The 15,113-nt window shown below is 39.4% G+C and overlaps 1 protein-coding gene across 1 annotated transcript in view; it reads right to left on the bottom strand.

Annotated features, from left to right (window-relative positions):
* NEO1 (neogenin 1) overlaps positions 1 to 15,113 on the bottom strand; it is a 198,761-nt gene that overhangs the window by 127,123 nt on the left and 56,525 nt on the right. Inside the window, 2 exon segments of the mRNA XM_049777588.1 lie at positions 14,284 to 14,437; positions 14,696 to 14,971. Of these exon segments, the coding sequence (XP_049633545.1) occupies positions 14,284 to 14,437; positions 14,696 to 14,971 (430 nt within the window).

Here is a 15,113-nt window from a genome sequence, read left to right as displayed (position 1 = left end):
AAAAACAATGTATTGATACAGATTTCTTTTTTTCTCCAAATAAAACTCGAACATCTTTTGTCACAGTCTATTTCTCCATTTACTGGATGCATATTTATGGAAGGCACATAACATGTATTTTGTTTTCCTTTATAGCAACCTTTAGCCAATCATGCATCTCCTTTGTGCCTGAAGGAATCAAAATGTATGTGAATGTCGGTAGTCACCTGAGTCCATTCTCTCTAGTTCATTGTCCATCTCTGGGCTTCTGGTGACAAATGTGTTTTCTTGGTTACTGCTTTCAGAATCTGAGATTTTGTTTTCTGTTGCTGAGAGCTGTCAAATTTTCACTTGCCACCTGTCACTGGTATCTTGAGCTGGCTGCTTAGCTGGCAGCAGTGCTCACTACTGGCCAGGCCTGCCTTAGGAATGTCAGGACATTTGACCATCAAGGTCAGATTGTCTGCCACAGCCAGCTGGTGTTTGGTGTTGCAGGTACTTTTAGAAATACACCTGTTCTTCAGGGAGATCACAGAGGAATGAAGAAATTCAGTCCGGGTAAAAAAGTTCTTAAGGCTTGACAAGATGCTCCTGAGGGGCATCTTACACAATCGTCTCTCCTGTTGGGATCTGTGCTTGTTTTCTTTAATTTCATTCTCCTTTTAATCTATTTACATCCTTAAGTAGTTTCTCTACTGCTTGCTCACTTTGTTCTACTTTTATGCAAATACCCTTTAATTCTTCTTATAAAGAAGCATACATCTCATTTATCTGTTGTATCTCCTTTAAAGATTCATCTTCTTTTAAAAAAAAATGCAGAGCCAATGTTTTCATTGCTCTGTTTAAAGCAATGGACATAAAGGATATTGATACCGTTTTACAACCCAGTTAATCAGACATGCCCAGAATGGCCACCATTAAAGGTATCCTATGTAAAACTTCTTTCTGAGGCCTGTATAAGGAAGGCATGCTCCAGTCAAGGAGTAGAGCTGCTTTCTGTTACAATACTTGATAGTAGAAAAACAAGTTTCTGGTTTGAAATAAATGCTTGTAAATTTTGGGAAGCAATCTCTCTCTAAATGTCATGATTTGGTCTGAATGATGTCGAAATTTGTACCAACCAATCACATCCCCAGATTTCAGGAGTAATCAAATCAGTGTTTTTCTGAGGAAACCTTCAAGAAGCAATTAGAGTAGAGCTGGAAAGTTTTGCTAAAAAGCTGATAACATGGGATATATTTCTGAATATTAATTGTATAAATAACTTCAACATCATCCATTTGGAGAACCAGTAATGCAATTCTTGTCTTCACCTTTCACTTCTTCGAGAAGAAGTGTTCAAGTCAGTGTTGAGGTACTGGAAGGTGAGCTCGACGAGCACAAAGCCCAGGAGCACTGCATAATCTCATACTCCATGCTTGCTTCACTGTCTACACCACTTGGGAGTGGAGCTGGGAGCACCAGGCCTATACATTGTTTTGATACACCTTTGCATATTGCAGACCACTTCTTTGACAGAGATGTATAATGAAGGAAAATGTATTTGGGAAATCTCCAAAATAGTGCTCAAAGGTCTGGGGGCCACTTTAGGTGATCTCAATCCGTGTTATTTGGGCCAAGAGATACACTAGAAATCCGGGAAAATGGGGGAGATGATGTAGTACTGAGAACAGAACCTGGGGCCTCCATACACCAAGGTGTGTGCTCTCAAACACTTGGTATCAGCTCTGGAAATACTTTCTCAAGTTTTATAGCTTATCCTTTATCCTTTTCAGAGTCATTTGCAGAGCAAGAGTTTTTAACTTGGAAGAAATCCCATTTAACAACTGCCCTCTTATAAGTGAGCTTTGGTGGGCCCGGAGAGATAGCACAGCGGCGTTTGCCTTGCAAGCAGCTGATCCAGGACCAAAGGTGGTTGGTTTGAATCCCGGTGTCCCACATGGTCCCCCATGCCTGCCAGGAGCTATTTCTGAGCAGACAGCCAGGAGTAACCCTGAGCACCGCTGGGTGTGGCCCAAAAACAAAAATAAGTGAGCTTTGGTTATCAAATGTAGCAAATTTCTTTGCCTAGTTCTAGTTTTTCTCCTGTATTTCTTTTTCTTAAATGTCACGTTATATTTAACATTTATGTCCATAATCTGTTTTGCGTTAAATTTTAGATAAAGTGTGAGTTAACAGGGTAAGGTTAATTTTTCTTGTAGCATTTGTTGAAAAGGCAACCTGTTTTCCATTACACTGCTCTTCTATCTTTATCAAAATTTAGCGGGGCATTTTTGTATGGATCTATATCTGGGTGGTCTTTTCAATTCCACTGATATATGTATCTGTCTTCTCTTCATTGACACCATATAGCCTTCATATATGGAGCTATTTATAAGTTTTGAAATCAGGCAAACTGATTTTTCTCAGCTAGAAAATTTTTACAAACACATCTTCAATTTGTTTGCCATATAAATTTTAGAATATTTTTAATAGCTAAAAAAATCATGCTGAGATTTTGACATAAACTACATTAACTTACGTATCAATTTGAAGAGAACTGGCATATTTGCCAGATTGTGAGTACAATCTCACCTTTCTATGTGCTTAGCTCTTCAATTGCTTTCATTGGCATTTTGTTCTTAGAACTGAGGTATGCTAAGCTAACAGTTAGTTCAACTGTTTTGAGTGACCAGAAATGCTATTGTAGTTGAGTTCAGTGTTTACATGTTCCTCACCAGTGTAGGAAACACGCCTGATTTTTGATGTTTATCTCCTATCCTTGTATGACCTTGCTGAACATCGTGCTTTCTACACAGAAAAATGTTATCACCTAAAAACTGTGACTGGTTGTTTTTCTTTCTGATTATGTGCCTTTTCTATTTCTTCCATTTCTAAAATGGCTAAAACTTCTTCTAGGACTAAGGGGCTGTCATTAGGTTCTTTGTCTATGCCACTGTTCATTGTAATATTAACTTCAGTGTTGTTGAAGATCTTCCAAAGTTATTTTATGATTTAAAAAGATGACTGGAGGCTACTGTTATTTTTTCTCCTTTGATCATGGAGGTATTTCTGAATAGACTATTAATATCATAGCTTTCACTGATTGATTCTGAATACTCAGTTAGCCTTGCATCCCTGGAATAAACAACATTTGTCTACACATGTCTATGTACATATGTCTTTGTACATACCACTCTTTGCTAATGTGTTATTAGAATATTTATATTTATGTCCCTGGGATATTGGTTGATAGTTCTATCTTTCTTCATTTGTACTATCTTTGCTTTCGGTATCAGGGAATTAGTCGCTTCAATTCCTTCCTTGTATGTTCTAGAGATGGTATGAAACTGGGGTTGCTTTTTCTTTAAACCTGGTAAAATTCTTCAAGAAACTATGTAGTCCTGGAAATTTCTTTGTTGAGATTTTTAAAAAGGAAAACTAAAATTAACCTCTCTCCATAACAGTTACAAGGTTATAGAGTTATTTTTTATTAACACTCCCTATTTGGTCAGATGTGGTTAGACTTATATGTGTGTGCGTGTATACATATACCGTATTTTTTACGCTATGAGACACACCTGACCATAACCCACACATTGTTTTTAGACAAGGGAAACAACAAAAAAAAAACTATTCTAAAGCAAATGGTATACTAAAATATTTAATAAATGCAACACAAGATGTCATCAGGAGAGTGTGGCTGGGAACAGCCAGCCTGCAAGGCTGAAGTATATTTACAATATGCCAATCTACAGCTGGTTAAACATGTTTACCTCATTTTTTTACACCAGAAAATAAAAACACTTTTTCATCAATTAAAAAAAAAAGTCGCAGCAGCAGGGGCTAGAGAGATAGCACAGCAGTAGGGTATTTGCCTTGCACTCAGCCAACACAGACAGTCCCGAATTTGATCCAGCATTCCATATGGTCTCCCAAGCCTGCCAGGAATGATTTCTGGGTGCAGAGCCAGGAGTAACCTCTGAGCCCCGCTGGGTGTGGCCCCAAAACAAAAACCAATAACAAAAAATCCCCCCAAAAGTTGCAGTAGTGATCAAATAGTCTTAAATGAAAGCTCTGTTTGTGACGGTGAAAGTGAGTTAACCTAATTGCTTGTACTATGTGGTATATGCACAATAAAGGGAGCCTACACTGTGGATGTCAAGTGGTTAGTATATGCTCTCCTCCCCTGCACTCAGACTTCAGCACCAAGTGGCATTCACTCTGTAAGAAGCATAGACATTTCCCCCTATCTTTTGGAGGAAAAGTATATCTTTTTTTTTTTTTTTTTTTGGTTTTTGGTTTTTGGGTCACACCTGGCAGTGCTCAGGGGTTATTCCTGGCTCCAGGCTCAAAAATTGCTCCTGGCAGGCACAGGGGACCATATGGGGCGCCGGGATTCGAACCGATGACCTCCTGCATGAAAGGCAAACGCCTTACCTCCATGCTATCTCTCCGGCCCGGAAAAGTATATCTTATGGTACAAAAATATATTATATGCCTATGCATGTATGTATATATATGTATATATAAATCTAGCCACACATATATGTGATTATATTTATAAGCCTAACCATATAAATGCATATTTTGTCATATTTATATAGGTTACTATGTATGATGTTTCTTTCTAGTCTTTTTGATGCCAGAACTGTCTGCAGCAGCATCCCCCATTTCAAACTTTGTACTGATCATCTGTGAGTCTCTTTTATTCCAATTCAATAGATCTCCCTCTATCCTATTCACATTATTGCTGAATTCATTCACAGAGGTTCATCTGGGTTATGATCTAGATTTAAAATTTACCATCTCATTCTTTAAATTTTTAAATTTATTATACTGTCACCATTGGAGGGGGCCACACCCAGTAGTGCTCAGGCTTGATGACTAGAAATTGCTTCCAGGAGTGCTAAGGGACTATGTGACACCAGGGATTGAACCCAGGCCTCCCACAAGCAAAGCATTCAACCAGCCTTTTGAGCTGTCTATTTGGCCCTAACTCTTCTTTTCCTTTCTTGGAGGAGACTTTCAAGTTCTTTAACTGAGATATTCAAGACTGTTAATAACTGTTTGCTGAAATATTTTTATGATGCCTGCCTGCTTTTTTGTTTTGTTTTGTTTGGGGCCATATCTGGTGGTGCTTAAGGGTTACTCCTGGCTCTGTGCTTTGAAATCACTCTTGGCATGCTGGGGGGACCATATAGGATGCTGGGGATCGAACCGACGTTGGCTGCATACAAGGCAAATGCCCTACCTGCTGTTCTATCACTCCAGCCCCATGTTGCCTGCTTTAAAACCTTTGTCAAAGATTTCTAAAACTGGTCTTTCCTGAATTCTTGAAGCTCTCCTCAGAGCCCTGGGAAGCGAACCCCAAAAAAACTGCATTCTGAAGCTGCCCAGAGAGTGAGTGAGTAAGAACTGGCTGACTGTGGGGGTTGCCAGGCGGATGGCTGATAGCTCTACCTGTAGAGACTCCACCCTGCTGTGCTTCTTCTGAAGACCCTGAGAACCTGAAGGAAACTCTGTCCTGTACTTCTCTGTCTTTCCTGAATTCTTGAAACTCTCCTCAGAGCCCTGGGAAGCGAACCCCCCAAAACTGTCACCTAGAGACCCTAGAAGAACGCTTCGCGGCCACGCACTCTTTCTAATCAATAAACCCCACCACAACACACAGAAAAAAAATCACACTACAAGCTTGACAATGGGGAAACCTCGCAGGCAAACACCATGCACAGAGAGAGAATGAAGATGATAGCTCAGATAACCTAAAAATTCCAACCATCTGATTAACCTCTCTCATAAGGAGCTTAGAATAGAATGATGGAAGATGTTCGTAGAACTCAAAGAAAGCATAGATCGTTCTGAACAGAACACAAAGACAGAAATCAGAAAACTCCAAACTGAAATAACAGATCTGAAAAACATGGTAGCTCAGCTGAAGAACTCAGTGGATAGCCTCTCCAACAAGTTAACAGCAGCTGAGGACAGAATCAATATGCTGGAAGGTGAGATGCAGAAAAACTCAATACAGCAGAAGAAATTGGAAAAGAACTTTAAGACAAGCGATCAGGCAATGGAAAAAGTACTCAAGGAATGTGAATAGATGAAAATAGAAGTCTTTGATAAACTCAACAGAAACAACATAAGAATCATTGGAGTCCCAGAGGCCCAGGTAGGAGATCCCCAGGAAGAATCAACTGTCAAAGACATCATCAAAGAGATACTCCCAGAGTTAAACACTACATGCAATCAAATCGTGCATGCTCGAAGAGTACAAGCTAAAAGGGTCCCGAAGAAAAACATCCCAAGACACATCCTTGTTACAATGACAAATCCCACAGATAGAGATAGAATACTGAAAGCAGCAAGATCAAAAAGTGAAATTACATTCAAAGGAGCATCCTTAAGACTCACAGAAGACATGTCACAAGAAACTCTCAAGGCCAGAAGACAGTGGTGGGATATTATGACAAGACTGAATGAAATAAATGTGTCACCAAGAATACTGCACCCAGCTAATCCCATAAAAAAATGGGGAGAAGAAATGAACAGACACTTTGATAAAAAAAGAAATAAAAATGGTCAAAAGGCACATGAAAAAATGCTCCTTATCACTAATCATCAGGGAGATGAATATCAAAACAACAATGAGATACCATCTCACACCACAGAGATTGACACACATCACAAAGAATGAGAACAATCAGTGCTGGCGGGGATGTGAAGAGAAAGGAACTCTTATCCACTGCTGATGGGAATGCCGTCTAGTCCAACTTCTATGAAAAGCAATATGGAGATTCCTCCAAAAATTGGAAATTGAGCTTCCATTCGACCCAGTCATTCCACTCCTAGGGATATACCCTAGGAACACAAGAATACAATACAAAAATCCCTTCCTCACATTTATATTTATTGCAGCACTATTCACAATAGCCAGACTCTGGAAACAACCAAGATGCCCTTCAACTGATGAATGGCTAAAGAAACTATGGTACATATACACAATCTCAGGAGAGATGAAATCATGGAATTTTCCTATACATGGATGTACATGGAATCTATCATGCTAAGTGAAATAAGTCAGAGGGAGAGAGACAGACACAGAATAGTCTCACTCATCTATGGGTTTTAAGAAAAATAACAGTCATTTTTGCCACAATCCTCAGAGACAATGAGAGGAGGACTGGAACTTCCAGCTCACTTCAAGAAGCTCATCACAAAGAGTGGTGAGTGCAGTTATAGAAATAACTACACTGAGAATTACCATAACCATGTGAATAAATGAGGGAACTGGAAAGCCTGTCTAGAGTACAGGTGGGGGTGGGGTGGGATGGAGGGAGATTTGGGACATTGGTGGTTGGAATGTTGCATTGGTGAAGGGGAGTGTTATATGACTGAAACCTAATCACAATCATATTTGTAATCAAGATGTTTAAATAAAGATATTAAAAAAAAGAATTCTAAAACCTGCCATTCCAGTACTAGTATCTATTGATTATCTTTTCTTATTGGAGATTTTCCTGCATGATAAATGATTTCCAGTTACAGTCTGGCTACTCAGGGCATTATGTTACAACACAGTTCTCACTAAATCTTTTCTTTTAGCTGCTGCCTCCTGATATGAAAGCAGCTTCTTTTTTTGGGGGGGGGTCACACCCAGAGTCACTCAGGAGTGACTCCTTGCTCTGTGCTCAGAAATCGCTCCTGGAGGTATAGGGGACCATATGGAATGCTGGGATTTGAACCACCATCCGTCCTGAATGTGCTGAGTGCAAGACAAATGCACAATTCAATTAGGATATACCCTAGGCACTCAAAAACTCAATACAATAATTCCTTCTTCATACCTATATTCATTGCAGCACTATTTACAATAGCCAGACTCTGGAAACAACCAAGATGCCCTTCAACAGATGAATGGCTAAAGAAACTGTGGTACATATACACAATGGAATATTATGTAGCCATTAGGAGAAATGAAGTCATGAAATTCTCCTATACGTGGATGTACATGGATTCTATTATGCTGAGTGAAATTAAGTCAGAGGGAGAGAGATAGACACAGAATAGTCTCACTCATCTATAGGTTTTAAGAAAAATTAAAGGGCCCAGAGAGATAGCACAGCCGCGTTTGCCTTGTAAGCAGCCAATCCAGGACCAAAGGTGGTTGGTTCGAATCCCGGTGTCCCATATGGTCCCCCGTGCCTGCCAGGAGCTATTTCTGAGCAGACAGCCAGGAGTAATTCCTGAGCACCGCCGGGTGTGGCCCAAAAACCAAAAAAAAAAGAAAAAGAAAAATTAAAGACATTAAAATAATTCCCAAAGATAATGATAGCTCAAGATAGGAAGCTTACCATAAAGAGTAGTGAGTGCAGTTAGAGAAATAACTATGCTGAGAACTATCATAACAATATCATTGAGTGAGGGATATAAAGAGCCCTTCTCAAATACAGGCAGGGGGTGAGGGAGAGAGGTGATGGGGCATTGGTGGTGGGAACATTGTACTGGTGAAGGGGGATGTTCTTTTTATGACTGAAACCCAACTACAATTATGTTTGTGATCACGGTGTTTAAATATATTATTATAAAAAATACAATTCAAAAACACCTTCCTCACACCTATATTCATTGCAGCACTATTTACAATAGCCAGACTCTGGAAACAACCAAAATGCTCTTCAACAGACGAATGGCTAAAGAAACGGTGGTACATATACACAGTGGAATATTATGCAGCCATCAGGAGAGATGACATCATGAAATTTTCCTATACATGGATGTACATGGAATCTATTATGCTGAGTGAAATAAATCAGAGGGAGAGGGACAGACACAGAATAGTCTCACTCATCTATGGGTTTTAAGAAAAATTAAGGACATTATTGTCTCTCCAGAGACAATAGAGATGAGGGCCAAAAGGAATATGAAGCTCACCACAAAGAGTAGTGGTGCAGTTAGGAAAATAACTACACTAAAAACTATCATGACAATCTTTTCTTTTTCTTTTTTTTTTTTTTTAGTTTTTTTTTGCCACACCCATTTGATGGCTAAGTGCTCAGAAATTGCCCCTGGCTTGGGGGGACCATATGGGATGCCGAGGGATTGAACTGCGGTCTTTCCTTGGCTAGCGCTTACCAGGCAGACACCTTACCTCTAGCACCACCTCACTGGCCCCTATCATGACAATCTTAATAAGTGAGAGAAGAGTGCCTGTCTCAAATACAGGCAAGGGTTGGGAAGGAGGGAAAGGGTTTTGGTGGTGGGAATGTTGCACTGGTGAAGGGGGGTGTTCTGTTTATGACTGAAATCCAACTACAATCATGCTTGTAATCATGGTGCATAAATAAGGGTTTATATATTAAAAATTAATTAAGAGGGAAAGGAAAAAAAGAGGGAAGGGGAAAAGTTAATTAAGTTTTTCTACTGTCAATTGTAATAACATTAAGCATTTTTATAACTGTAACTTGGTCCCCTGTAGCTCAGTTTTGATCTATCATTCCACTAAAAGATACTATTTGAGGGGCTGGACAGATAGCACAGAGGTAGGGCATTTGCTTCGCAAGCAGGATGGACCCGAGTTCAATTCACAGCAACCCATATGATCCCTCTAGCCTGCCAGGAGCAATTTCTGAGGTCAGAGTGAGGAGTAACCCCTGAGTGTTGCCGAGTGTGGGCACCCCTTCCCCAGAAAAAATAATATCACATTTTTCTGTCAGTTACCTTACACTTCAGCATTGCTATTTTCTGTGTTCTCTTACATTAAAATAAAACTATTTTGTATGCCGGAGAGTTAGCATAGAGGTCAAAACATTTGCCTCCTTACAGGCAGCTGACCCTGGCTTAATCCCTGGTACCACATAAGACCCACGAGCAGTGCCAGAAGTAACCCTTCAATGGGTGCAACTCAAAACTCCAAAAATTTAGAAAGCTATTGTGTAATAAAGCTAATCAATAAATAGTCATTACTACCCTCCTCAAAAGCTATGTTTGATTTGGATCTAAAAATAGATTAGGGGACGAAGAGATAGCACAATGGTAGGATATTTGCCTTGCAAGCAGCAATCCAGGACAAATGGTGGTTCAAATCCTGGTATCCCATATGATGCCCTGTACCTGCCAGGAACAATTTCTAAGCACAGAGCCAGGAGTATACCCTGAGCATCGCAGGGTGTGATCCCCCCTCAAGAATACATTAGGGGCCAGAATAATAATTCAGTGGGCAGAGAACTTAACTTAGACCCCTACCATCCTGAACACAACCAGAAGATATCCCTGACTGCAGAGCAAAGAGTGACCCCTGAGCATTGCCAAGTATGGTCCAAACCAAAACCCACTAAACAAAACAGTAAGTAAGTATATAAATTTTTTTTTTTTGGTTTTTGGGTCACACCGGGCAGTGCTCAGGGGTTATTCCTGGCTCCAGGCTCAGAAATTGCTCCTGGCAGGCACAGGGGACCATATGGGGCGCCGGGATTCGAACCGATGACCTCCTGCATGAAAGGCAAACGCCTTACCTCCATGCTATCTCTCCGGCCCCGTATATAAATTATTAATGCACTTATAAAAGCTATAAGAATGTTCCAAAATAATAATTTTCAATGTTGTGTTTTCAAAGATGTTTAGTAATACATAAGGATTCATAATAATTTTAGGAACTTTTACTACATCAGCCCAGTACTATCTAGCTATTTAACCAGTTTTAGGAGGAGTGGGGCTCTAGAACTGGGCACAAAATTTTCAAATGGGAATAATTTTGCACAACACAGTTATATCTGGCAATATGGGTATGCATGTCTGGATAGGAATCAGGATGTTATTAACATTCTCCATTAAACAAAAGAACTTTGTTTTGGAAGCAAAATACGTTTACCAAAGCATCATCGTCTCATATCTGAGCAGAAGGAAAATGACATGCTCATGGCATAGGGTTAGGGAGAAGTGCCATAGCAATGAGAGGGATGGAGGGATGACCAGTGCAGTTAATGCCCTGCTGTGGTATTAAAAAGGGTCAGACAAAGAGAGACTAAGAGTGTGTTATAGTCAGGGAGCTTGCCTTGCATGTGGCTGACCTGGATTCAACTCCCAGCACCCAGTATAGTTTCTCAAGCCCACCAGGAATGATCCTTGAGCACAGAGCCAGAAGAAAGCTCTGAGCACAGCCAGGTGTGGCCCAAAAAGAAAAAAGAAATGTGATCACAGAAGATTGGTTAAAAAAAATGTTTTTGTGTGTGTTTAGGCCACATCCCGGGGTGCTGGGGGCTAATCCCAGCTCCTAGGTACTGGGGATCATGTGGTGGTGGAAGCTGAACCCACAGATTCCACATGCACTCTCAACACACTGATTTTTTTTTCTTTTTTTGAAATGAAAAAGATAATGAGTACTTTTTATTTCTTGTTTCAGTACAGGAAAAATTATTATCATACAATGAGGCCAGTCAAAACTAAAAATTCTTAGAAAGCCATCTTAAAACCCATAGATGAGTGAGACCATTCTGCGTCTTTCTCTCTCTCTCTGACTTATTTCACTCAGCATAATAGTTTCCATGTACATCCATGTATAGGAAAATGTCATGACTTCATCTCTCCTGACAGCTGCATAATATTCTATTGTGTATATGTACCACAGTTTGAAAGACATTCTTGCAATAATAATTTTCAGACACAAAAGAGAGGAGGGCTGGAAGTTCCAGCTCACCTCATGAAGCTCACCACAAACAGGGATGAGTTTAGTTAGAGAAATAACTACATTGTGAACTATCCTAACAATGAGAATGTACGAGGGAAATAGAAAGCCTGTCTAGAGTTCAGGTGGGTGTTGGGTGGGGAGGAGGGAGATTTGGGACATTGGTGATGGGAATGTTGCACTGGTGATGGGTGGTGTTCTTTACATGACTGAAACCCAAACACAATCATGTATGTAATCAAGGTGTTTAAATAAGATATATATATAAAGAAGAGCATGGCCACTCTGCTTTGCTTTGTGGTGGCACTCTTTCTAACTAATGAACCCCACCACTACATGCAAAACAAATCACACTACAAGTGTGACAATAAGGAAACCTCGCAGTCAAACACCATGCACAGAGAATGAAGATGATAGCTCTGATAACCCAAAAAATACTAACCATCTAATTAACCTCTCAGATAAGGAGTTTAGATCCTCAACAAAATCCTGGCAAATAGAGAGATGGGAAACACTGGTGGTGGAAATGTTACACTGGTGAAGAAGGGTGTTCTTTTTATGACCAAAACCCAACTACAAATGTGTTTGTAATCATGGTGCTTAAATAAATATATTAACTTAAAAAATGAGTAGGGGAGGAGAAAGACACATATAAAATGATGATATAAGGGACTTATGTGCATTGTTGTTGTTAAGAAAGGACAGAACTAAATATTTGAGCCAGAGTCAACAACAACAGTTTGGCCTGTTTGGCTATTTATGTTTTGGCCTAACAATTTCACTGATTGTGAAATCATGAGACCCAAACTTTAACAATCAAACTTTAAAAGGTGCCTGTTATAACAGCATGCTGGGTTGGGGACTGGTGAGATGGGATGGACTCTAGAAATATTGGTGGAAGGAATTTGATACTGGTGGTGAGATTGGTCCTGAAATATTCAATGTCTAAACACATCTATTAATTATTTTGTAAATCACAATGTTTTAAATTAAAAATTTTAAATAATTAAAGTTTCAGGCCTTAAGAAATTCACTTTAAGTTCTAGTTTCAAATTCACACGAATAAAATGTTCTAGAACTATGACAAATCACTAAATACACTAAAAATAAATAAAGTCATAATATACAAGAATCAGCCACAGTGGAAAATAATACATATGCAAACAAGTTCTTATCTAATAGAGATGGGAACACAAATTTGGTAATGTAATTAGGCCTTTTACCCTGAACATTGGCATAATGATTTGGCTCAGGCCTCAGAAGAATGGGCATCGCCCACACACACCTGAACAATGGATACCATCTATGGAAACAACCACAATTGTCTTTAACATTACCAGGAACCAAGCCTCTACCAGGGACCTACCACTGCTTTGGCATTGACTTACTCCAAAGAGTGCTCCCAACACCCAGACGACTCAGCAACAGTCTGCATGCAGGGCAGATCACTCCGCATTGAATGGTATGCTGAAACTAGAGGATGCTCCACATCAGCCTGACATCGATGATAGAAATGCACAGAATCCAGAGTCTTTAAATATAAGAATCTGATACCAACAATAGCTAAAGTGTGAAAAAGTTTCACTGGGACCTTGAGAATGACTGGAGTTGGACAGACTGGTATGCCTGGAACCCAGAGTCTGTCTTATGCCAATAAACTTCTGGGGTGAGGCCTTTTTGTAATCAGGTCAAGGATTTTTTTTCCATTTTCCCCATTTTTCTGGACCTATGCAAACAATGGCGATTGCCACTATCACACCTTTTACTATATTTTTTTACTCTTATCTTTTAAGGAAAAAAAAATACAACTTACTGAACTTAAAATAACTGTAGTAGAATCCCTGTCTCGAATATAGGCAGGGGATGGGAAGGGGGAAGGGGGTAATGTTACACTGGTGAAGGGGGGTGTTCTGGTTATGACTGTAACCCAAATATGATCATGTTACTTAAATAAAAATATATTAAGACAGTAAAAAAAAAAGAAAAAGAAGAAGAAGAAGAAGAAGAAGAAGAAGAAGAAGAAGAAGAAGAAGAAGAAGAAGAAGAAGAAGAAGAAGAAGAAGAAGAAGAAGAAGAATCAGCCACAGTGACAAACTACTGAGGCTAAAGAACTAAAAGTATTCAAAAAAAAAAAAAAGAAAGCCATCTTAGGAAAGGAGGTGCTAAAGGTTAAGTGAGTTTACTACAGCTTAGAGAACAAGTGAAAAATCCCCTAATATTTTGAGGTTTTTTTTTTCATTAAATATCCATCTGTTTATATACTATATATGACAAATATATTTAAAATTTATCACATTAAATGCTTAAATTTTCTAATTAAAAATGAACATTAAGTATCAAAAATGAGTATTAAGAAATGTTTAAATTAAAAAGTAGATCACTGGGCCAGAGTGATAGTACAGAGTACATTTTCCTTATAGATGGCCAACCTGGGCCTGATCCTCAGCACCTCAGATGGTCTGCCAATCCCACCATGAGAAATTCCTGAGTGCAAAGCTAGAAAAGATCCCTGAGCATAACTAGGTATGTCTCCCAAACCAAACAAAAAAGTAGGTAATAAATTCTTTCATTAACCAACAATCCCAACAGAAAATCAGACCAAGCCTGAAGATTGAAAAAGGCTGTTAGGCAGTCAGCACTACCTTTCTGTGTCAAGCACTTCATCATTTTTCATCCACCGGATGGCTGGCATTGGAAATCCTGAAGCAACACATGGGAGCACCACACTCTGACCAATGACTCTGACCAAGGACGATGGTTGTTTCAAAAATGCCAAGCTTGCTGTCATTTCAGAATCTGAAAAGTAACAGTATATGATATAAAAGCATTTACCAATTGACTGACAAGGAGCAGCAAATTATCTATTTGGCCTCAGAGTTCATATAATAAAATATCTGAAGCAAAAGTTACAAAAGAAAATTCTATTGGGATGAATGATTTGGGCCACAACTGCCTGTGCTCTGGACTTACTCCTGGTTCTGCACTCAGGGCTCACTCCTGGTAAATAATTTTACCCATTAATAAACAAAAACCATTGGGTCTGACAATACATACCTGGAAGAACTTTTAGTTCAGCTTCATCACTATACTTTGGAGGACCACCACTTTCAACTACACAGCGATAAAGTCCTTCATCTCCTTCAGTAGCATTGCTGATAACCAGTGTCCCACTTGGAAGTTTGATAACTCTATCATCCAAGTGAAGAGGCTGTCTATTCCGTTCCCATCTCACAAATGGGACTAAATCTGCATTCACTTCACAATTCAGAATTGCACTGTTCCCAGCATAAACGGAAGAAGGTTCTGGTTGGCTGGTGAATCTTGGCAGACCTGGGTTATATAGGAAAAAGAAGATCAAAACATCAATCATTAATTTAAAATGTAGCCTTAAGACAGAGCAGGTCATTCTATGTTGCCACAAGATAGTCTACAGGTCAGGAAATCAGCCACATGCAGTAACACAGATCAAATC

Source organism: Suncus etruscus, chromosome 1 (assembly GCF_024139225.1).
Source record: "Suncus etruscus isolate mSunEtr1 chromosome 1, mSunEtr1.pri.cur, whole genome shotgun sequence".
Classification (NCBI taxonomy): domain Eukaryota; kingdom Metazoa; phylum Chordata; class Mammalia; order Eulipotyphla; family Soricidae; genus Suncus; species Suncus etruscus.
The sequence above is the reverse complement of the archived record's forward strand: the minus strand, read 5'-3'. Positions and strand labels throughout refer to the sequence as shown.